The following is a 24,866-nucleotide window of genomic DNA, read 5'->3' as shown; positions in this document are numbered from 1 at the left end:
TGGGACTGTTGCTTTCACTGTCATAACATTTGGTCTACATAAAGATAAAGTAAAACACGCAGAAATACACACACGCTATAATGTAATACCGGCCCCATGCCCTTATATGGAGAGATGATCAAAGGCGCTGTTATGAAAGCGCTCTCAATATAATAAAGACACAGACACACAGACACACAAACGCAATTGTGAAACTAGTCAATGTGGCACAGCAGGCAACGTGCAAAGCAGTAGCATCCACACTGCTGATGGCATTGCAGATTTTTAACTACAAGTCTGAAATTGTGCCGAGTGTTTACGTGCTACTGAGCACACCACCCTGGCTAATGAAACATCTCCCAGTGGGTGCTCTACACAGGGACACATGGGCATGCATGCACTCACGGACACACACACACAGACAAACACACACATGCCAGGGATGAGTAACAGCTAGTAACTGTGGGGCACCAAGAGAGAAAGGTCATCTGACATCATTTGCATCGCTTGTTAATGTTAAAGAATGTTTTCCATACAGGGAAGGTCAAGTTTTGCATGGAGACCCGATATAAACATAACTTCTGACAAAGATGAATTAATGGAACAACTCCGGCTTGTTCATGCCTGGTTGATGTGGGTTTTCCATCCTCCTCTAATGTGACATATTAAGGGGAAAGCACCAGCACTAGCACGACACACACACACACACCACACACACACACACACACACACACACACACACACACACACACACACACACACACACATGCACACCCCACTCTAATCTGCCTTTTTTGTTCACCCACTCAACCCCACCCACGCACCCACCTTGTCTTACTCTGAATACAACGTGTCAGCAGCGCAGCGTGGAGTGGCAGCGTTTGTCTCGCTGAACACACACGTTGAATTAGAATAAATGAATACCACGCTCGCCAAATAGCACCATCGCAGCTCATTCCAGTAGTAGTGGTTTGCGCACAAGCCATTTCGTACGAAGACAAAGGTGATAAACTTTATTTATAGTTCAGCCCACGGGCTTGCAAAATGTTTCATGTCAAACACCCCCAGAGGATATGCATTAGAACCACTACTGATAAGATTTATGTATTAAGTTATGACTCAGCAGAAGCCGTCTATTCTGGATGAGCGGAGTGAAGGCAATGATCACAGCATCTCTAATATTCTAAATCGGTTATCTCTTATTCATTTTGACTATATGGAAAAAGATAGCTTTTATTGTAACCCCAACCCTGATAAGGATAAGCCAAAGAGAATGAATGGATGGACCTTTTTTTTGCCTTTAGTATATCTGTTATATCATTAAGGCTGCTAATTGTGTGCTTTTTAATTTGTTTTCTGATGACAGAGCTTTTTTCATCTTAAATTAAGTGAAGCCCTTTACTGGTTAAATAAAACGCTACAGCTGAATTATGCCCAATTGTTCATGCAGACGCCCGGTTAGTGTTCAAATGAAGCCACAGTAGCTCAGATGCTGATTCAAACAGGACTGGCCAGATGTTGAGCCGAATTAACATCTGTTGTCTGGTATAATTGCTCTGAGACAGTGATTCTCAAACTTTTTCTGGCTTGCCCCCACTTCAGAAGTCAACAGCCCCCAAACACCAATGCATAACAATAAAAAAAATCTACAACTTTAATGAAACTTTAGTGAATTTAAACACCAACTCTTAGTTTGCCTACAAATTATATTCACTCAAACTTAGCTGTAGTCCATATTTTACCCCTGTTTGTTTATGTCCAGCCAATTAATCAAATCCCACTGCTCTAAGACCATTAAATATTTATTTATCATTACAATTCAGGCATTTTAAAGCCAGGCTCAGTAGACTACAGTTACATAGTATAAGATGCATATTTCCCTTAAAATATTTATTTCAGTCGCAGTCTCTTCTGCTCTGTATGCAGGTACGTATCTGAACCTGTTGAAAACCAGTGCCAAACATGTTTCTCCTTACAGCAGTGACTCAGTCAAAACAACAAGCCTTTTGCCAGATGTTGCTTTCCCTATTTGCATTACATTAAAATAACACCGTGCCAGTATGAGAGCAGTCCCACGGGAGAAAGCCCTGGGAATTAGGGGGAGGTTTGGAAAAGAAAAAAAAGAAAAAAAGGGGAAAAAAGGGAGACTCGTTGAGGTTGTTTGCTGCCAGGGGGAGGCGATGTCGCTCCTCCTCTTCTCATCTCTCCCCTCTGCTTTGCTCTGCTAGAGCTTTTAGTCTGCTGGGTGAGATCATTACCAGACACCAGGCTCCGGGACCTGACATTCACCGATCGGAAAAGCAGAGAGAGAGAGAGCAAGAGCGAGCGAGAGAGAGGCACAGAGAGAGAGAGGTAGAGAAAAGCTTGACCCAGTGCAACCGGCGACGAGCAACCCCCACCACCATCTCCTGCCTCTTGTGCAGCCCACTGACGACTAAAAGCGCGGTCTTGTCGCTGAAATTCCACCCCCCGCTGCTGGATTTGGGCTTGTAGTCGGATGCGGGCTTGTTTTGACTGCAGTAACAGTCCTGCTCTCACCCCCTCCTCCTCCCAAACCAGCCGAGTAGCGGATTTGCGAGGGATCTCAGTGCCGTGCAAGCTCCCCGAGTGACCAGCGATCCCGCAAGGCATCGGAGATTCAGTGCGCACGGCGGCGGCGTCAGCGGCGGCTCTCCACAGCGCGAGTCAACACGCCAGAGCCTCTAAAGATCTTATTTCTACCAGGAACTGGACCCAAGTTTCCGATTGGATTTTTTCTCCTCCCCTGTGCGGCTACCTTGATTCTGCCACCAGATCGACTGCAAATCCTATTTTCTCGCTCTCCTTTTTTCGCTCTTTGCCTTCCAAAGCACCGTTGACGCCATTTTCCCCGGGATTTTCTGTCAAAAAACATATCCGTCTCTTCTGGCACCGTTTGACAGCTCCACGGGAGGCTGTCACCCCATCCGTCGCTTTCGTAAAATGTCTCTAAATGGATTGTAAATGATCGTGATAAAATATTTACACGTTAGAGCCGAGTGTGAGACAACATTAGACATGGGTAAGTAGCCCCGGTTGACTGACCACATTCCACACCTGAATGCACCTCTCCGGTGAAAAACTGTGTTCGTGTTTGTAACGTCACTTGGCCGCCTGTGTCTGCTTTTCATGTGTGCTGTTTGAGCTGCCTGTCACCTCCTACAAAGCCTTCCACATTCTGCCCGCGAGACTGTTATTCCTTAAATGTGAAATTGCTTGCAGTCACATGCCAGCAAAATCGCCCGAAACACACGCGCACGCGCGCACATGCTCGCGCCACCACTCAACGAGACGCACACCAGCCCCAAACAACTGTGGTACTACTCGGTCTCCATCTGTTATTACTGTGTAATACCTTGGTAATTAGATGGTGGTGGTAGGGGCGGGTAAGAGAAAACAACCAATTAAGGCCAATGGGATAAAGTGTCCACTGTTCAGATCAGGGTTTAACTCAACCACAGCTCGGCCTCTTAAGTTTAAATCTGTTTCTGCTGTAGTGGACCGCCTGCGCCTTCACTGACATGGACAGTCCATCACATAGCATCACAATCTGTGGCATGCAGCAAGCAGATGGTTGTCACTCTTTCGACCTGTCAGTTGTTCCTTTATCTGAAGTTAAGCTGTGATTTTTGTTTGCATGTTTGTTTCTAAATGTTTTCAGTGTTTTTTTGTTGTTGTTGTTTTAGAGGGAAAAATGTGATGTCATGTTGACTTTATTCTGATTATCATCATTTTTTACTAGTAGCACAGTGTGCACAAACTGTAGCATCGTCATCACAGATGTGTGCCCAAATGTAGTAGCTTGGTAAAACAGCTCTGCCCACTGTGGTTGCATTTATCAGCAGGTCATCAATTTCACGTGGGTGTCAGAAACTACATGTCCAAATGCCATGGCCCTGTGGAGGAAGGTGAGGACCGGGGGTCGGTGGTTATCATTAGCACCTAGAAACCTCTGTCACAACCAGACCACCAAAAGATAAACAGATAAACATGACCAAGTCTCACTGCGGGCTGACGTGCGATCAGGTCCTCTTGGATATATATGAGGGCTTGATTTTATAAAAAGCAAAAGAACAAGGGTTAAAGTAAAGGACAACTGTAAGAGAGGTGCGTGAGTAGGTGGAAGGAAAGGAGGCTGAGGAACGGATAATAGAGGTGATTCAAGCTCGGATGGAACCATCGATCTTGTCTTGTTAACAGTTTCAGCTCCCCCAGACCTGGCGGCATTTTTGTGGTGCGAAAGTATGAAACAGGCTATTAGACTCCCGGTTAAGTAATGAGATGCCTGCATGCCACCTTTAAATTAAAGTATGAGAAATCGATTAGGTGTATCCCCTTCTGCGCTGGATACCTTGGGTCGAAATAGGATAACAGAGAAGGTGGGTGGGGGAGGAGGGAATGTGAACGGGATCCAAGGACAAATCTAACTGTTGGCAGGCTCTCTTAACAGAATATCAGCACTGGAGCACCTTTTGGCAGAGCGCACAGAAAGAAGGGAGGGAGGGATAGGGAGGTGGAGGGGAAAGGGAAGAGGTAGCAATGAGGAGAGGGGAGAGAACAGAGGTTGAGGGGGAGTGAGGTGAGGGGAAGGAGGAAGACAGTTGGGGAGTAGGGGAGGTGTTTTTGCTGACAGCCATTTTGTGGCTTCTGCTGCAGTTAAAATGGTTTAACATTCATCTGCTTCAGCCGGGGAGTTACGTGAGGATGGTTTTAGTGCTACCTGGCATATGGCTCATCCAGTGGATGTGTGCGCGTGACTGCGTGAAGCAGCTTTAAGGCCATCTTTTTCAATTATGGCTGTCCCACACATGATATTTTACGATTGTCCTTCTCGCTGCCCTGCAGCTGAATACATGCACATGAACTGGGGAGAGAGAGAGAAAGAGAGAGAGAGGGCTTTATTTTGTATTTCATATCCAAATATATATATATGCATTTATCCTGCTGGGAAAAAACCCAAATAGGCACTTTTTAGGGCTTCCATCACCTCGCTCTGCTCCGAGGGACTAATAGACATCAAACTTGAAACCTCATGCTGTGCCCATTGGACTTGTGAATACTAGAAATCTGGGCCCATTCTCTTTGGTTTGTCTCCAAGCAAAGACTGGAACCTTCTAGAAACATTGGCATATGTGGCTACACTTCACTTGAGAGCCCGAGGAACAAAATAAGGGGAAAAAAACTGCAAATGACAGCCAGACTAGGATCATCAGCTCACACCAAGATGCTCATCTACATCCAGGGATGGTCGTGCTTCTGCTACGTTTGCATAAAAAAGCAGGAAATAAAAAAAAAAAAGGATATTCACCTTGTGCAATCACGCAGGCGTTTGGTGCGTGTGCGCGCGTGCATCTGTCTGCATTTGTGTATGAGCTATTTGTGTGTGCACCTCAGGCACTGGGCTGCTGGGTATGCAGCCTTAAAAGGTTGTGTTTCTGCTGCCATCCCTCTCTCTCTCTCTCTCTTTCCCGCTCTGTGTCTCTCGCTCACACTTGGACTCCCCTACCTGTTTTGTCTGCCGTCTGTATCGTTCACCATCACCGTTCTGTCCATCTGTATTCCATTATCAATGCTTTATCATAATTGTCGGTAAAAGTACAAGGCGAAATGTTGGAGGACTGTCTCATTCACAGCCTTTCACATCCAGCACAGGCAATGACCTTATGCTATTTAAGAGGGAAGCTGGTTAGCGCTGGCAGTTTTGAGAACATAATAAAGCTATTTATGCAGCGAGTCTGGCCTCTTACAATCACCCTGCTGTCTGAGGCTGGTCGAGGTGTGTGTGCGTGTATGTGTGTGTGTGCATCGCTGTGTTTGTGTGCATAAAAGAGAGAGTGAGAGCGGGGAGAGGAGACAGTGAGGCTCAGGCTAAGTAAGTGAGGGAGGCCCGAGGAGGGGTCAGTCTTACATAAACTCTCAGCTTGTCTGCCAGTAACAGAACTAACACCGCTTAGGGCAGCGAGCAGGGAGGGGAGAAGGAATAGTCATGACCCAGCTAAGGGGCTTATGCAGTAATGGCCCAGAATGACCAGAATTGTACTAATGCACGATGCCATTTTGCTGTCATACTGAGCTATAGCTGTGAAGGGGTACTAAGTCGTAGGCACAGAGTGGATGTGCGTCTATTTAATGTGTGTGTGTGACTGAGTGAGTGATGTTGTGGTTGGCAGCTGTCTCTTTTTCCTGTCTTTGTCCTCAGTCACATGACATCCAGGGCAGCTTTCACACATGCCATTAGGGCGAGTCACCAAGCTGACATTAGGAACTGGGAGGTTCCTGAAGGACCAAAGGGGGTCATGTGGGCACTGTAAGACCAGGCTGGGACTACACCTGGACTGCACCGCCTTTTGTTTATATCTGTAAAACTTTGTATGCTTAAAAGTGTGATTGTACAAGCACGGCGATGGCTGTGGAGTTTGCGGGAATGAGTTTCTAACTTCCAGGCAGTCAGCAGTTTTCATTCTTGCTGGCAGGGTGTATGCAAAATCACTCTTGAAACAGGCTATCCATCAAACTGAGCATTATTTATGTCTCAGTGTTACTGATTGATGTAACACTTGCTATGGTGTGGTTGTGCACTGAGCACAGTCTGCTTTGAAGGTTCGTGTTAGTCAAAGAGTTAAATGAAGGAGGCTCTGGGATGTGAAATTTTACCCTGCCAAGAAAGCTTTGCACTTAAATTCTTAGTTGTCACGATGTCACCCCCCCCCCCCCCCCAAAAAAAAGCAAAAAAAGTGAATTTGGTATATTCTTCCATTAAACAGGCTGCTGTCGAGGAGCTAAGTTTAAAAACCTGTTATTTTGAATGAAAACCCGTGATTTCCAAGGTAGGAAATCAATCTGAGAATGTATTAATGTGCTTTGGGAAATGTTTGGCAGTACAGCCATGTGAGCAATTTGGGCTTCATAAGCTTAAACATGCAAAACCGCTGTTACGCTCCCTTAAATTTTTTGATCCTTGACCGCCACTGGGCTACCAGAACCTACATCAATAACCCTTGTAAGTGGTTTCAGATTGGCAAACTTTACGGTTAAAGAGAGGGTTCGTTGAAACAAGTCTTTTTTGACTTTTTTTTATTTAAGGGCATGCAGAAGAAAAAGGACACACGGCTAACTTTGAGAGCTGGACACTGCAGTCTTGTAATGGTTTGTTGGAAAACTTGCTGTGGATTAAGACTGCTCAGTCACACTGCAAGCATGTGCTCTGAGGCCCCTTAGATATTATGATGGGATCAGCTGTTTGTACAGTAGCGTGGGCTGGTACAGTACAGCACACTGAGAAAACACATACAGCTAAAGGAAAATGACTGTAGTAGTCATGCCAGGGAGTGTATTAGGTTAATAGGTATGCAAATCTTGATATATGCTCTGAGCCAGTTGTGCTCTTTCAGATCTTTTTAAGTCTGCGGGAAGCAAGATCCCTTTACTTGAGTCATGTCGACAGGTAGTGGTCTAGTCTGGGTTCACATCAGTGTAAATGGTGTCAGGCTAAGCTCAGCATGTGAGACAGCATTCCCCACTTCCCACTCAGTCATGCCTCATGTCATATTGACTGATGGGATTCCCTCGAGCTGTAGTGAGAAGTGTAGTCCACTGTTTGTTTTGGTTGCTTTCTGTTTATACGCCTGTGTGTAAGTAGGCCTGTGCAAGCGCACGTGTGTATGTACGTATGGCGTGAGCGTGTAATATGGATCTGCGTCTGCACGTGCAATGATCCAAAACAGAAATCCCGAATCCTCCTGACAAGCAGCGGCCACAGTGTTTTTCTCCAGAGAGCAGGAATAGCAGCAGGGGGTGCAGCATGTGTATGGCAACGTTGTCATTTTGGATGTGCGTCTGTGTGGATGCGCGCACTGTTTTTTTTTACTGTGTATGTGTGTAGCAATGCGGCTGCATGCGTGTGTAAAATGGTTCAGACGCTAGTTTTTCCAGACCAGCTCGTAAACCACATCTGGGGAAAGAATTTAGATTCCTTCTCTCCGTCTTTCTCTGCTGCTTTTCCTTTCCCCCCTTGTGTGTTCCCCTCCCTCCTCCTTCACTCCTCTGAAGAAGAAAAAAAAAACAACAAAAAAAACGGAGCCAGCTTCGTTCATTTTTTTTCTGTGTTGTGTCCTCAGGCTAACTTCAGCCTGGTTTTAGAGCAGAGAAGAGGAATGTCTTATTTTGCACTGATCACTCTAGTGTCTGCGCAGCTCCGCTTCAGATCTGTCACAAGGATGGAATAAGTAATGAAGGGTGAGAGAGAAGATTTAGCAAAGAGGGAGTAAAGAAGAGAGCAGGAAGAGAGGAAGGCAAGTGGGTGTCAGAAATGAGTTTGTTTATGCGAGGTACAAAATGCAAATGATAGCTAGGCAGCATGCCTCTGCAGCTCTGTGATGAGTGTGTGTTTGTCTTCATACTTAACAGGCAGGCAATGATGGCGATGACAGAGAACAGGCCTGTGCTGAGAGGTAGCAGTGGAATGGAAGCTATGGGGATGACAGAACGGGTCTCATACGCCCTTTTTTCCTAATTATGTCATTCACCTGCTCTTTCTGCAGACTGTCCCTGGCTTCGCTGTGTTCCTGTGGGACAATCAACACAACCTCAGTAGCTGATTGACAACAACCAACCAGCCCGACAGACTACTGCTTTCTATCTTCCTATTGGCTGGCTGCCAAGGCTTCCCCCATCCTGACTGGCTCTGGTGGGAGAGTGGATGGAGCAAAGGGATCTGGTTGGCTCAGCCCGACCCAAAGAGGCTGACCTTCAGGGAGGTAGGGTGGGGCCAAATGAAGGGGACCAAGAAGGAGCAGGAGGCATCGGGTTGGCACGCAGCGATGATGTGATTAACGGTGCCATCAGTGAAGGTGAGGGGTTAGAGGAACAGGGGGACGGGCTAATGGAGGAGCAGGAGTTCTCCATCAAGGAAGCAAGTTTCCAGGAAGGAAGTCTAAAGCTGAAGATACAGACCACCAAGCGCACCAAGAAGCCCCCAAAGAGCCTTGAGAACTACATTTGCCCACCGGAGATCCGGACGACCATCAGACCTGCAGTTGGAGAGGGCAAAGGGGGACGGCAGGGGCGAACAGGTAGTGGAGGAGGGGCGGGGCGGGCCCCAAAGGAAGAAGAACGAGGGCCCCCCAGAAAAAGGGTAAGTCATGACACTGTGATGCAAGTTTGAGCGTTATTGAGTGAAAAAAAAGGCTTCTCTCACTCTCGAGATCTCTGAGTTGACCGCTCCCTTTCTCACACACACCTTTCTCGGTAGCTCCCTTCCCGGCTTGGTTACACGGGGTCAAAGTTTGCCCCGTAATTGAAACCAGCCTAACTGAGATCACACAGCGACACACATACAAGCACACAACACACACTCACATAAGAGCTGAGAATAGGGCTGACATAAGCAAGTGACAGCTGGCGTCTGCTCTCTCCATTTGTGGTCATATACACAGAGACCTTTACTGTCTCCTCTCCTCTCCTTTCCTCTCCTTCCCTTTAATGAAATCAGCTTTTGCGGGTCAGTGCCTTCAACGCCGCCCCCCTCCTCTTGCCTCCATCACACCCTCTACACACTATACTGGTGTTGTACAGGTCCTTGGGGGAATCTAGTGTTTGCAGTGTGTGTTGACCTACACAGTGGTGTGTGTGTCCAAACCTGACAGCCATCTCGATGTCACCGAGCTCGACAGGCCAAGCAGGAGTAAAGGCGTCATGTTGTCAACATGATGTTGTGTCGTGTTTTCCTCCGCTGTGCCTCACTTCTGTGGCTTCGGCTCTTAATTGGCTCGTGAGACGCGCCCGTGATTGGTGTTTTTTCATCAGTGTCAATAACAGTCCTGCCTAGTCTCCATTCAGTAAACGCTTTGGGTCAAAGTTCAAGCGAGGGCTGCTCCAAGATGAACATGATATTGTCACTTGTTGGGATGTTTTTCTCATTTTTCTTAAGTAGATGGATTTAGAGTAAGGCAGTGAAAACAAGCGCAGCATTCAGCTATTTGGGGCTTTCATTTTACTTGAAAGGGTTCGCGCATTCAGGCTAGTCACCATCGAATTATCTGCCACCCTGCTAGCTACAGAGGTATTGTTAGGCTATTAAAGAAGTTTTTATTGAAATTGTTTTCAATAAAAGTTTAGTTTATGGCAGTCAAGCAGTGTGGTACAGCACCTGCGAGGGCAAGAGTGGCAGAAATAAGTGCAATCATATGGCAGGAAGAAGACAGCAGAAAATAGACAAAACCGCAGACTAGAGTGCATATGAGGTTAGTTTTTAATATAGCGAAGGGTTCTTTGAAATATCTTTAGTAAAAAAAAAAAAAGAAATCTTTGTTGACTTTAGCTTTTATGATGTGTTTAAAGGCTGTATTGTAGTTTTAAGTGTTTAGCTTACAAGTGGAGTGTCATGAGTAGTGAGAATAAACACAAAGAAAACTAATTTTTTTATTTCTATTGACAGTAGGCATGTCAAAACAGTAGAATTTTAAACTTGATACCGATACCCGTGAAAATATTTGGTACTCGTCACGACATTTATATTCCAAAATTAAGAGGCACATTTTAAAAATATATATTAGAACAAATGATGGTCCAGTCAAATGTAATCAGCTACAGCCCTGTTTCATTTATACCTCTGCTTCTGACTACTTGGTATCATAATTCTTTGCTGAGCAAAGCTGCTGAGCACTGTTTCTGTCTAGCTGCCTGTGGACCTTTCATAATATAATACTTATTAGACACAAATAGTTCTATTACCCTGTCAACTTATCACTGTTTAGTAGCAGTAGTTATAGTAGTTTAGTAGTAGTTTACACACCGATAGGCAGGATTGTGAATAAAGTTTGCCGCTAGCATTAGCAATAGCTGCTACTTTAGCCGCTACCTTATGATAACCTAACTAATTTGGCTAATATGGCTGTCATATAATTGCTAATAGTTAAACTGGCCAGGGCAAAACTTCTGACTATTGTTTGGCAAATTTCTGTTGTTGAAATGAGAACTTTATTAACCTCAGGAAACTCTTCGTAAAGATTGGGGGTTTCAAACTTTAAGATGCTTTGCTACGTGTTTTGCTAGTATTCGTGTGTTCAGGTGTTCAGCTGCTAGTGAGGGCAGTGGCTGCACGCCTGTCTGTTTGCAGAGGTGCTGTATGAAGTTCTCTGTCAGCTGGAGGAAGCTAAGCCGGTGCTGCTGACATCGATACTGTTGGAAATGAGTATTTCAGCTGATTGTTTTTTGTAGTATCAATCAAGGATCAACTTTTTCCGATGACATTATTCACTACAAATGCTGCTTCTGGTGAAATCTTCGATTGACAGTGCCGTGCCCCATGTCTTAGTAATTTGGTGCATAATGAAACCCTGCAACACGTCAATTCAATGAGCGCCTCGGTCGATATAGTAGAATTAAAAAATGCATTATTGGCAGGTTGTTAAGTCACAACTCAGCGAGCAGATTGTTCTCTAAATAAACTGGGAGTGAGTGGGTGTCAAGTGTCGCCCCACGAGTGACCTATCCAGGCAGCAATGCTAATGCTAACCCGAACAAACAAAGCATTTCCAGTAGTGTTGTGTATTACATGTGAAATAAAACAAATTTTTTAACTTTACAATTGTCCAGACTTCATGTGTGAAAATGGCTTTGACAAGTTGCACTTTCATAATATCTTTATGGGAAAAGGTTTTGTTTTTTACGTTTTTTAATGAATTGCTGGATCGTTCTAGTCCTCTCTAAGTTTTTGGTTGTTTATAGATATTTGCAATTGGTAGACAACGGTTTACGTAAAGATTGCTCGCCAACATGATTGCTCTACACTTGTGTTTTTCCAACAATTGGAACACTGGCTTGGAAAAGAAATTCATGGTCATTTCTTTGTTGCTGGCAGATTTCAGTGTGATTTACAGCCACAATTTCCAGTAGTTGTCTTCAGGATGTGTATTCTTGTCTGAGCTTTTCTGTAAATAAAGTATGAACAGGCCTCTGAAAATTTTCAGTGTTTACATCCATTAGTAAGCTGAATGAGCTGAGCTCGGCGCTGTGATGTTTTTAGCAGCCATTCCTAATCTAGCGCCATCGGCCCCCACTGGGAAGCCCACTGCTACAGTATGATTGACAGGGGTTGTCATAGTGACACGGGCAGCAAGCTGGTCTCTATTGAGGTTTGAGGTTTGGGGAGGGGAGAGGGGGGTTGTGGAGGATGTGTTGGTGTTGATTCAGATCAGTTTCAACCCTTCATCCCTTGCACTCTGTCCCTCAATCACACCCCCACCATCCCTCTCCCCCTCTCTTTCCCCCTTACATCCTTTCCCTCCATCTAGCCATCACCTGCCACCCCAAGGGTGTAATACAGGCAGGCTCAGTGGAGAGGAACGGGTTAAAGAGAGAGGCCGGGCTGCTTTTTCTGTCTCACTCTTTTTCTGTATGTGTGTGTTGAGGTTAAATACTCTCTTTGTGGTGTACGTGAGGCTGTGAGTCAGGAGGGGGACGGGAGGTGAGGGGGAGCAGATGGACAGCCTCTCTCCTCTCTGTTGTATTGTGTCCACATATATGCTTTCTCCCTCTATTCTTTTAATCAATCTCTCTTTCCACACGTTTCCCCCTCCAGCTTTTCTTTCCCTATGTCTTCCTCTTTCCAAGCACTGTCTTTCATCGTGCTTTTCTCTCTCTTTCACCCTCTGTTGTCTTGTAGCAGATGGCAGCGTGGGGCAGCAGCAGCAGCAGCAACAGAGCAGAAGCCAGAGTGTGAGCAAGAGAGAGGGGTAGAGGGGAAGGGGGTCGTGGAACGAGGAGGAGGAGGAGAAAGGAGGTGGGGGTCAGGCATATGGAGAGCCTGGTTAAGGGGCCTCCTCAGAGGGAGTGTGTATATGCGTGTGGTAGTGTGGTGAATAGAGGAGGGGGAGAGGCAGGATACAATAGAAGCCCATTAAGACAGAGATTTGACTCTAATAGACAGAGAGGGAAAGAGACAGGCAGACAGATAAGAAGGCAAACATGTAGAATGGTGCAAAGAAACAGATGGAAATTGTGTTTTTTAGCCATTCTTTCTTTTGTAGCAGCCTAAGAATCTGCCGTCAGAAAGGCCCCTTCTCCTCTCTTCCCTCTGCTGACTTGTAATAACATTAAAATTTTAGGTTATTCCATGTGGGAAAGCTGTCGTTTTGCAAACCCCAAAAACAGCAGCCTAAAAAGATAAATCCGAGTTATGCAAATTGCTTTTTTACACTAGAGACGTGGCAGAATGTCAACAAAGGCTGTGCTTGCAATCCCTTGTATTAGTATTTACCCCTGACCATTTTATATGATTGTCCATATTCACAGTGTAAAATTTAAATACCGCACGGATCCATCGCTGGCATTGATAATTACAGTGCACAGTGCAGTGCATCACATTTTATAGGCTTAAAAGTTATATTCATTTGACTCTACGCCTGTCAATGATGACCAATAATGGCCTGGATTTATTTACCGCTCTCTATAAAATGCTATTTATTATGCAGTGAACATGGCTGCAAAGGCAAGAGAAAAGAGCAGAGTTAGCCTGTCTTAAAGGGAAGGGAAAGGGGAGTTTCATCCACCTATCATCTTCATAGCGAGCATCCATAACCGAGGAAGTCAATGAGGAAGCGTAGTGTGTCAGAGGACAGACCCAAACACACATTAACGGGATATGATGGGCTCCCCTTCTCTGTCTCCAGCTGACATCACACACATGCTGAACGTCCTCTCACACACGGCTCTTTGTCTGGGCGCGCTGTGTGTGTTTGGAAGATGAATGTGTGTGTTTTAATGGATTGGGTCCTGGGTCAACCACTGCATCACTCCTCCAGACACACACTCTTCTCGCACGCACACACACACACACTTAGAAACACACACTGACACACAGTTAGCGGTCCGATGCCTTCACATGGGGGAGCGTGCGCTAGCTAAAATACATCCACTCTTTTACTATCTCTTCTATACACACACACACATACATACAAATCATGTTGAACAGCGATTGCAGTTAGAGAGAGTGTTTTCCTGGTTATCTGTCCAGTTCCCTGGACGTGCCAAATGTGGCTCTTAATCCATTTCACTATCTGTGGGGAGAGATAAGCCAGAGCTTTTCCAGGAGTCCAGACCAGGCCTTGTGTTGTTGTTGTTGTGTGTATATGTGTCTGCGTGTGTGTGTGTGTGTGTGTGTGTATTAGTGGGTGCACGCGAAAGCTCGACGGTAAGACACACACTTATCTTGTCTTGACAGCCCCTCTGCTTGGTGGTCCTCCTGGCTATGTGTGTGTACGTTGCTGCTTGGTGGTCTCCCAGCAGTGTTTGGGATTATTATGTGTTAGTCAAGTGCATTCACAAGGAAATTAATGCTGCCACAGTCGCCACGCCAAGTGTGTGCATGCAGTACGTGCACATGCGTGTGTGTGAAATGGTTTGCCTTTTGATGTGAGCTGTTTTATCCCTGGCTGAAATGGCGGTTGGTGACCTGAGGGACTTGATGAGCTCATAAAATAGGAGTGTGTGTGTGTGTGTGTGTGTGTGTGTGTGTGTGTGTGCGGGCGTCAGCTTGAGCGGATAGCATCGTGCTTACCCACAGAGAGCACCCCCTGACTGATTTATGAATATGTATGAACATGAAATGATCACCTATAATATGGCCTGACCCACCTGTCATATTGGAGTTTTTTTCTCTGGTGACTGTCACTGTGGTCCAAAGACCCAGGCTTTTATATTCAGTGTGTGTGTGAGTGAGTGAGTGTGTGTGTGTGTGAGTGAGTGTGTGTGTTTGTGTACGTGTGCCCTCACTGTGCTGTCTTTGAGAGTACGGATCGGGAATGCTTTAAAGGGGCGTTTCCCTGTAGTGGATGGGGGGATGGGACATGTGAATGTGTTTGTGTGCATGTGTGCTCGCATGCTGGGGAGGGGTGAGTGATTTAGCACCGCTGAAACACCAGCTGTCCATCTGTGTCTGACCCCCCATACACACCCCGTGCACACTTGAAACACACACAGACACACACACAGACACGTCTCCTCGCGTCTAAACTCTGATCTGCTCTTCAGTATCTCTCAAATCTGAAGAAAGTCCAGACAAAACACAATCTGTTCATCGGCCTTTCTCCCTCCAAACACAGGCACACTCGTGCTCACATTCATCATAACACAGACTTACATTAATTTCCTTTGGATATAACTACTGTTTGCTTAACCCTAACCCTCAAGCCAAGTCTTCCTACTAAAATTTTATCATTTGCCTTATTATCAGAAGTGAGATGAATCCCCAGAAACTGATTGTCTGTCCCTACAACACACACACACACACACACACACAAGGGCACACACACATCTACACACACACACACTAAGGAAGACTGCTCCCTAATAAGCTCTGCGGTAGTGCTGGTGCTGCAGTGTATCCACAATGAATGACTCTGCAAGGTCACTCCTAGTGAGCACATGTTAATGCCACACACACACACACACACACACACACACACACACACACACACACACACACACACACACACACACACACACACACAAAGGAGCGCTGAAGGCTGGCAGCAGAAGAGATGAACTTTGACCCTGCTGGACATTCAGAAGTCGAGGTGATAGCTGAACTCCACAGTTGTATAAGCCCTAGTGTCTGTGTGTGTTCGTGTGTGTATGCTGTGTGTGTCTGCTTGTGTGTTTGTGCTGTATTGTTTGTTTGTGAGAGTGGGTCAGGGTTGAGACAACTGGAGTCTGGCCTTTGCTTTCTTAGCCTCAGGGCTGGATTTAGTGTCTGTGTACGCGCATGTGTGTGTGTGTGTTTGTGTTGGCCATTTGGTTGGAACTGTAGCTAATTTCTCAATCAGACACACACATACCATCTTCTCAATCTGTCCTAAAGGTCAAGACCTATTCATTCACTATTGTATCCAGTCTCAGTGGGTTGCTTTTCCTCTTAAGTCTGATGCAGGGCAGCAATAATAGGCAGTCTAGCTGAAGGTACATTTTAATAAAGACCTGAGGCAACTACACTTAAAGAAATGCCAGTGGGTCACTTAGGCAGCATCTGCCAGTGAACATGAAGGCATTTTGTGTTGCCTTTTTTTTCTGGCAAATATATTTTTATATTTTCCAAAAACAAAACAAACCCAAAACAAAACAAACATATCAGGTTCTGTCTTTTAAAGATACAGCTGATAGGCTTCAGCCTTTTTCAAACAGCGTGACATTACCCAACAGAGATGCACGTGAGAACTGTCTGAAGCTACAATTAAACATCAACTTCGATTAATTTAACCTGCTAGCTCTGAATTGCAAAACCTGTGATATTGCAATATTTTATTTTTTTGCATCATGCCTGTCTACATTGGGTAGTGTAGACAGGAAAGCAGGTGAGGGAAGAATGGGAAACTTGGACCTCTGCATTGGCCTTTTGCATATGGCTAATGTAGATGTATGAACTATACCAGTATCAGTGTAACAGATATTTGATTGCACAGGTCATTTACTAGTTAAAAGGTTGGTGGTTGAATCCCCGCCTCACTCAGTCTGCACGTTCACGACCCAGCCCCAAACTGCCCCTTCGATTCTGATGTGTCCGTATAATGAAGCCTAGGTTATACTCTGTTGCAGACATGGAAATGGACATCATTCATCAGTCATTCCTGTTATACTTCTCTAAAATCTGCTGCTTGTGGTGGATTCTTGGTTGGTGCATTATAATGAAAAGTTGGCATGAACAGCTCTACGTGGTCACAAAAAACTGACAGGTGTCTGCACTGACCCTCGCACCTTCTGAAGATGTCATTTACTTTTACCAACTTACCATAATTTGCCACTGGGATCTAAGTGGACCCTAGCGGACTTTTGGACAGCAAGCCCTTAAAGGCATAGCATAAAGTACACTATAAATGTGTGTGTAAATGGCTGTGAAAAAAGTGCTTTGAGTCTTCCATTACAAGAGCTCTTTAAGTGCCAGTATGCTTACCATTTAATAATCTGGTGAATTCACAGCGAGTGACTGGTTATCCTGCCATTTGAATCCTCTAGTAAGGCAGTAATCTCACCTAAACCAGAGTATTTCTAGTAGTGAGAACATGTGCAATGTCTAAACCAATATTTGTGGTTCTCGTGTCTAAAAACCTCATATGGGTCATAAAAAGAACAAAAGTCAAACTTCCTGAAATTAAAATAAGGCATAATAAGCATATGTTTACCTCACATTTGCTGTTGTTTGCTGCTGTGGCCAAAATCACTAAGTTTCACAAAGCTGTCATGGTTTTATGCCACTGGGCCATTGTTATTTTTCTCACTCTAGGGGGGCTTCAGCCTAATAGCACAACTTTCACAGACTTCCACTGTTCCATTACCAACTCGTTTTTTATAGCATCAGGATGATCCCTGTAATGTAGATATTGACTGAAAAACCAACGAGAGATCGTGTAATCTCTCTTTACTGATGACTGATCCAGGCTATAATTTTATAAAAAGCATAAAATATTTATTACTGCACTGTTGAACAGTTGTAAACTCAACTGGAAGTTATGACTTGTTTATAAAAATGTAATTGTAATACATCATTTTGACATTGTTTGCCCTTTTTTATTCATTGAGGTCTTCAAAAAGAACAGATTGCAATAAACATCAAGAGCAAACTGTATAGAAAACACACAGGCCTGAATTTGATTTGTGCGACAGCACAGCGGTTGACTGTGACTCACTTGACTGTGGGATGATCTGGAGGACAGCCATTTTTGATGTCCTCTGCAGGCACGGATGATGTTGAGTCACAGCATCATGTGTTCCCGGTGGCTGCTTTGTTAGTGTGGCTCCATCATGCCTCTGCCTCTGTGGTTAGTCAGTGTGTGTGTGTGTCTGTCTGTGTGAGGAGGAGTGTATGCTGTGGTTTTCAGAGGAGGTCCGACAGGAATAGATGCGGATGTTTGGTGAGAGGAGTGAAGGAGACGGGGAGTCAAAGGAAGAGAAGGGAAGAAGGCGAAGAGTATTGACTTTCACTGTGTCTCACTGCAAGTGTGTTTGTCAGTGAAATCTGATGGGGCCCATCAGCTGTCTGGGATGTGCCTGTCAGAAGGTTGGGGGCGTGTGTGTTTCTGAAAAAGAGGTTACAGTGTTCACAACACATAATTCGATAAAAGACATTTTGGCATTTACAAATGTTTTCATCAAATTTAGTGGATTCATCTCTACTTTTTTTTTTTTTTACACTGTATTGATGAATTGTATTGCACGGATGGATACGAGAGATTCACCAAGCCGACCTTTTACAGTTGTAATCCTTCCTTTAAGATAGGTACCGATACCAAGCCACAGTCTGATAACAGCATTAAATTATTAAGCTGTTATCATCACAGCCTGGAATTTCTTTCTTTTATGCATAAGGCTCAACTTCAACATTAAAAAATTTTATGTAGCAAATAAATATTTTCTGAATTGGTATTTATTAGTATCCGAGATAGGCTCCAGCCCCCACATGACTGAGAATTGGATAAACTGAAGAGGATTTATGGTATTTGAAAGCATATGAAATTAAAAGTAAATAATGTATTTGTGTTAGTCACCCGATAGATCACGCACTAGTTTCGCTTTCAGCTCAGTGTGAAAGTCATCAGGCTGTTGCAAACTGCTGTTACATATGGTGATGCTCATGCTTAATTTATGGTACCGCAGTTGTGTCCTTTTGAACAGTTTCCGACCTACGCAAAAACGCTTTTGTGCCATCCTCCAAAACCCAACAGCACGCAGCATGCATGCATGAGGCTATGCCGAGTGCTAATTGGCTGCAATAGGCAAGGGAGCGACGAGCAGAAGTGCAAACAAACATCAAAGATTATACATATACATATATATATATAAATACATATATATATGTAGACGAACGGTAGAGCTTTCCGTACGACCACAACAGAAGCATGTTTGAGCCCTCAGTCTGAGGGCACCGCCTTTTACTGCTCGTCACACACATTGTGTGTGAAGTGGAGCCTACTGAAGATGGTTAATGTGTAAAAGTAACAGGTTATGTTACTGTAACTTTAGCAAAACCTTCCGTACAACAAGTGTTGTATGAAATATGACAGTGAGATCAAGTTTAAAAGAAAGAGGAAGCTCGCTTAACCACAAATCAAAAACTGTTGTAAAGATACAAAAGCTGTCGGTGGAGCTCCGATTAAATACCTCCACCCTGTTACACCTTTGCTTTTAGCTTCCTTCATGCTGCTTTAGTTCTCCTGCTAGCACCTGACGCACTGCTGCTAAAGCTGTAAAGCTAAACTGAATGGATCAGCTGTAGATCGTCACTGACTTCCGATTCAGTGTTTTGAATGCGGATCAGATCGATACACAATCTAAACATCGTAGAAGTGTATCGCTAAAAATTTTCAACCTAGCCCTTCCAATGTTGGCCAGGCTCTAAAACTGTTAATATTCTTCAAGTGTTTGGTTTGAAAAGATTCTGAACTTTATATAAACACATCAATGCGCTACATGTTTCACACTGAACATTCAAAAGCATGGAAGCCAGCTGCTTTTTACAGTCTTTTTCTTTCTGCCCAGTTTTATCTCTTTGCACCAGGATTTGTAAAATAATCATGCTGCACTTCTGCTGTTTATGCTCGTTGTCTCTTAAGTATGGATACAGACATGAATAAATGATATAAATGTGTCTGTCTATCCCTCTGTCTGTGTGTCTGTCCCTTGGGGCAGCTCAGACTAAACAAACAGCTGTGTTTATGAAGCAAAGAAGAGCCACAAGGGTCCTCTGTTTACTGGTCCATTTCAGCACACAGGCATACAAAATGTTCACATGCACGCACTGAAATACACACTCACGAATGCCCCGTGCTCCTCATCTTTTACCTGCCCCGCTCTGTTGCTTATTTGACCCCTGGTGTTTTCTACTCTCTCTCTTTCCCTCTTCCCCCTCTGCTCAGTGCTCGCTCGCTCTCAGACCGAGAGGAATGCCACTTTGTGTGACCTCTCACCCACACCAAGGAGGGGTGCTGCTTTAGATGAGGGAGTGAGGGGGCAGCTGCAGTCATGTGCCTGGGCTTGAAGGGAAATGCACGTACACACTCACACGCACTCACACACACATACACAGAGAGCCAGGTTTCTAGCTAGCTAAAAGACATTAATTCTGGCAGGTTTGTATACGCATACATGTAGTTGTTGTAGATGTGCTGCTCTCCTTCACCCACCTCTTTTTGTGACCATCTGAGAAAGTGTAGGATGCTGCGGTCTGTGTGTGTGTGTGTGTGTGTGTGTGTGTGTGCGAACACACGAGTGGAGTGCAGCCTCACACAAAGGCGTTATTGTTGGTGAGAGGGGGCCTGAGGGGAGGCAGGCAGTCTGATTGGTTAAGACTATTGTGTCTCACTTTGCCCATTCTCCCTGTCACTGAGGATGTCATTACGGTGGCTCTCTAACTTGTTCTCCGTCTCCTTCCTTGCCACCCCCACTCCCCCACACCCTTACAAGCCAGAGATCATCTGAGGACTTGAGATATTCACAGAAACATTCAGACCGAGCAATGAAAATGTTCCTTCGCAAACTTCAAAACTTGCCTTGCAGACACCAGAGTCCTTCTACAAGACATATATTTAGTCATCCATTAACAATTGTTTGCAGGCATTTTACATGTGACATGTGGCGTGACACGCTAAGGTGTCCTCACTCCATATGCCATGACAAGCAGAAAAAAACATACATGAAATATACACTAATACACGAAAAAGCAAAGACAAATAAAAGCAGGACACAGAGACAATAGAAGCAGGATTAGAGGATTGTCAGCATGCAACTTAAAGGAAGTGCAGGTTCACAAGAGATGCATGGCTAATGTAATGTGCAATGAGTTTTTCATTTGCTTTTCTTTATCAATGTGAGTATGATATTGCAGTGTTATATAGTAATATATGCTGGATGGTAAAGAAGCGGAAAAACCTGCAGGTGATGTGGCTGCATATCGATTCACTAACCAGACAGACAACAATAACTTGCAGTGAATTATTTTTAAGTAGCTAATCAGTGAGTGGGGCTGTTACAGACTGCTGTTTGCCAGAGAGGAAGTGTTTAATCTCAGCGCAGCTTCTGTCTTGAATTACCCATCATTCCACACAGGAAGTCATCCCTAAGGACTTTGAGCAGCTCATTGGAGCTTAATTGTTTCCTGTTGTACAGAAGTGCTATGATTGGGTCATATGGTGCACAGAGTAAAGTGACCAACACAATGCGTTGGTTTTATACTATGTGCAGCAGCACATGTGCCTGTTTTGTTGTATAATTTCCTTACCCTAAAAGATGCGCTGTTCTAACAACTTTCTGTAGTCATGTTGCATCCAAAAAGCATTACACTTGTTCTAATGTTGTACATTTTCTTTGTTTTTAAACTTATGTGCTGACTGACATCTATAGATTGTTTGAACACGTACATACAGGGAACAATTTGTGGATAATTGCCATTTTAAAAAAGTCAAATGTGGTTGTTAAAGCTATTCAAAAACCGGGCACACCAGCGCCCATGCACACCATTAATGCTAATCGCAGGGATTAGATATACACTATATGTAGCATGTAAATGTGTCTGTCATTACTGAGGGGGTGAAAACCTCCAAATGCACCATAATAGCATGCTTCGGTTCAGCCAATCACGGGCTTTGTTCAGATTGAGTCATCTACCTCTGAGCGTGTCTGAAGAGAGTGTGACAAGGAGACTCTTTGGTGTTTCGCTGCTATCTTTAGGAGCACTCCAATCTGAAGGATTACTGCTGTGGACGTAGGAGGAAACATTTTACTTGAGACCTACTGCTGTGCCTTGAATGCGGCTTGTGCTTTACAGCTATCTAAAGGAAGAATACACAATAGATCGAAGGCTTGATCATGCTCAGCAGGAAGGGTACATAAAAAGGCACGTAAGAAAGAAAATACTGCAGAAAAAGTTAGCTCGAGCCCCTTTTTCCTACTGTGGCTGTAGGCTGAACGCATAGTTTTGGAATTGCAGCATTAAGTGGAGAGTGGAAGTTTTTCAATGGAGCCCAGTTTCCAAACTTTCCCACCCAAGTTTCCCAGATGAAGCTTTGTCTGGCACAGATGCCACCAGATCTGAGATAGTAAAGCGCTGGCTGAGCGGGAATATGCTGAGTGAAAACAGACATGCAGACACACAAACACAATTTTAGGCAGTAGGCCTGATCTCAGTGATCCACAAACTGTCCCACCTTGACAACCCCTCCTTTTTCCTCCCATTTCTCCTCCCTCTTTTCTCTCCCCTGCTGTGGGTTGCCTCAGGCGCATGAATGGAAGTCTTTATTCCCGGGAGAACTGGTGGGAAGAACGAGAGAACGAGAAACAAGGATAAGGGGGTTGGCAAGGAGGGAGGGGGGAGGTCTGTGAGAGTGGCCACAAGATCAACACAGTGCCACAGCTCCTCTTTTCTCCTCCATCGCTTTTCCCTCCTTTTCGCTGCGCTCACCCCTCCGCCCCCTCCCTCTTCCCAACCCGCGCCTTTCTATCCCGTTTTAAGTGCTGTGGATACAAAGCCCTGTTAGTATTCATGGTGTTTGTTTGCAGAGGAACTCTGTGTGTGTGTGTGTGTGTGTGTGTGTGTGTGTGTGTGTGTGTGTGTGTGTGTGTGTGTGTGTGTGTGTGTGCAGACCTGTCAGAAACACAGATCACAGAGAAGCAGCGCTGTGAATGGAGCTGGGGAGAAGCGGGCGGGGTGGTGGGGTGGTAGTTCCCACAGGAGGAAAATGGTCAGCTCCAAAAAAAGGGAAAAAAGAAGAAGAAGAAAAGGACGATGGGATGAAGGGGGGAGGGGGGGGGGTTAGTGCACAAGGCCACGGGGGCAGAGGGAGACGGTATGGTGTCAAAACCAAGAGAGGCTGCGTGACAAGGTGTTACAGAGAGGAAAGGAGAGGATCATATCAATCATAAGGTTTCGGAGGGGAACCAGTAGCAAACGAGTCTAGGCACCTCTCTTCTTGTTTTTCTGCTGGTCCTCTTCTTCCCTCCCTTTCTGCTGCTCTCATTCTTTTAGTTGCACCCCATTCCTTCCTCCCACTCTCTCCCTTCTCTCTCTCTCTCTCTGCCTCTCTCTCACTCTCTTTTTCTCTTTGTGTGTCTGTCTGGACAGCTGCCCAGTTCCATACACAGGGAAAAATGAAACACTCTAACCGCTGGGCGTGCAGCCAAATAAAAGGCTGCGAAAAACTATTTGAAGGGCAGCGTGTTTGTGTGCGCCTGTGTGTGTGTGTCTGTGTGTGTGTGTGTGTCTGTGTGCGCGTGCAAGGAAGTTGTGTATATGTTTGCCCCTGTATATGTGTGTGTTTATATGCGGGTCTGGTTGTGAGATTTGGGTGTGCCTGTTTAGGGTGTTCTTTCCCAGTATAATGGTGCAGCCAGGGTACTATGTGCATGTGTGTGTGTGTGTGTCAGGGAGCGGGAGCAGTTCCTGAATTTCAGTTTGTTGGTGGAGAAATGAAAGGTTGCAGGAGAGGAAAAGGACAGCAGGGACCGGCACATACCTCCCCTCACATCAAGCTGGAGGATAGAAGAACACTGTGTTTTACATCCAGATTGTCATTTAAAACAGCCTGCTCAGCGTGATACATTTATACACACACACACACACACACACACACACACACACACACACACACACACACACACACACACACACACACTTATTTGTCAGTAAATATATGCTGACTCATTTGCAAAGTGCCTTTCAGTTGGGTGATTGCAGCACTTAGTCACATATTATCCATGACCTCCTCCTCCTGTGCTCTGACCTTATCTGATGGTTACGTCACCACCGGAAAGGAATGTACAGCTCCATATCTCCCTGCACTCAGGTGTTGGACAGCCAGCATTAAATCCATGTTGCTGCAGTGCTGATCCAGAGAAAGACATCTTAGAAAAAAGGCAGTTGACTCAGCCGTGTTGTAAACACAGCCCCAAGAGCTCCAAGGGCCCCGGGGGGAAGAAGAGTGCGTCGGATGGGTTGAGAAGCAAAGATGCTTTGGTTCGGCTCTGAGCTGGTGTTTATCGTTATGTGATCAGTAGGGGTCTTGTAGAAAGATGGCCTGTGTGGAAAAAGGTTGAAGCTTCACAGTTCTTTTTCGCTTGTGAGCTGCACACGGGTCAGAGTCCAGCGCTTATGCTCATTTCCCGACCGCTGCCCCCTGCTGCAGGTCAGCAGTAGCACAGGGAGATAATGGCTTATTCACAGAGTGCACCACAAGAGCAGGCAGTGTATAAAACAAACATTAGAAAAAAACTCATCTGAATCAATTTGCTTGCTTATGCAGGCTCTGGAGACCTATGAGTAACACGTTTTTAGTGAATGGTATTGACCACCAGTGTGGTGATGAAAGGGCAATACAAAGCATGCAAGTGCAAATTTGGAGTTCTTTATGAAATGTAAATCAAAATGTGAATAAGTGAATGGTTAAGTGAGTAAGCTGACCCTGTCAGGAAAAGACAAAGAAGGAAAGTTTCACTGTGCTCACAGCAACAACAACAACAACTATGGGAGTGCCTCAGTTTGTATGGCAACTATTTGTATTTGCTTGCTGGAATATCAGACATTGCGTGTTTTTTCCCTGGAAATGCTTTGTCGAGTATAAGAGGCATAGAGGAGGGGAGACGGAGGAGAGTGGTAAAAGGGAGGAAACTAAGAACAAAAAGCTGAACTGGTGCCAGCAACCCAGCTTCAACCGGAAAAAAGTAGGAGGAGGGGGCTTTCTATTTCTTAATTTTTTTTCTTCTCTTTTGCTCTCCTGTCTCTTGTAGGAAAGGTGTCCCTCTCTTTATTATCTCTCTGTGGTTGTGTGTGTGTGTGTGTGTGTGTGTGTGTGTGTGTGTGTGTGTGTGTGTGTGTGTGTGTGTGTGTGTGT

General features: G+C 45.0%; 1 protein-coding gene across 1 annotated transcript in view; it reads left to right on the top strand.

Moving 5' to 3' along the window:
- The first annotated feature begins 2,038 nt into the window (after window positions 1–2,038).
- setbp1 (SET binding protein 1) overlaps window positions 2,039–24,866 on the top strand; it is a 34,810-nt gene continuing 11,982 nt past the window's right edge. The window contains exons 1-2 of the mRNA XM_005722268.1: window positions 2,039–3,019; window positions 8,538–9,130. Of these exons, the coding sequence (XP_005722325.1) occupies window positions 8,696–9,130 (435 nt within the window). The 5' untranslated portion in view covers window positions 2,039–3,019; window positions 8,538–8,695. The remainder of the gene's footprint in view (window positions 3,020–8,537; window positions 9,131–24,866) is intronic.

The sequence above is a fragment of the Pundamilia nyererei genome, unplaced genomic scaffold (genome assembly GCF_000239375.1).
Source record: "Pundamilia nyererei isolate P.nyererei 1_Seehausen unplaced genomic scaffold, PunNye1.0 scaffold00006, whole genome shotgun sequence".
In the NCBI taxonomy this organism is placed as follows: Eukaryota; Metazoa; Chordata; class Actinopteri; order Cichliformes; family Cichlidae; genus Pundamilia; species Pundamilia nyererei.
Note: the sequence above shows the minus strand (reverse complement) of the source record. Positions and strands in the feature narration are given on the sequence as shown.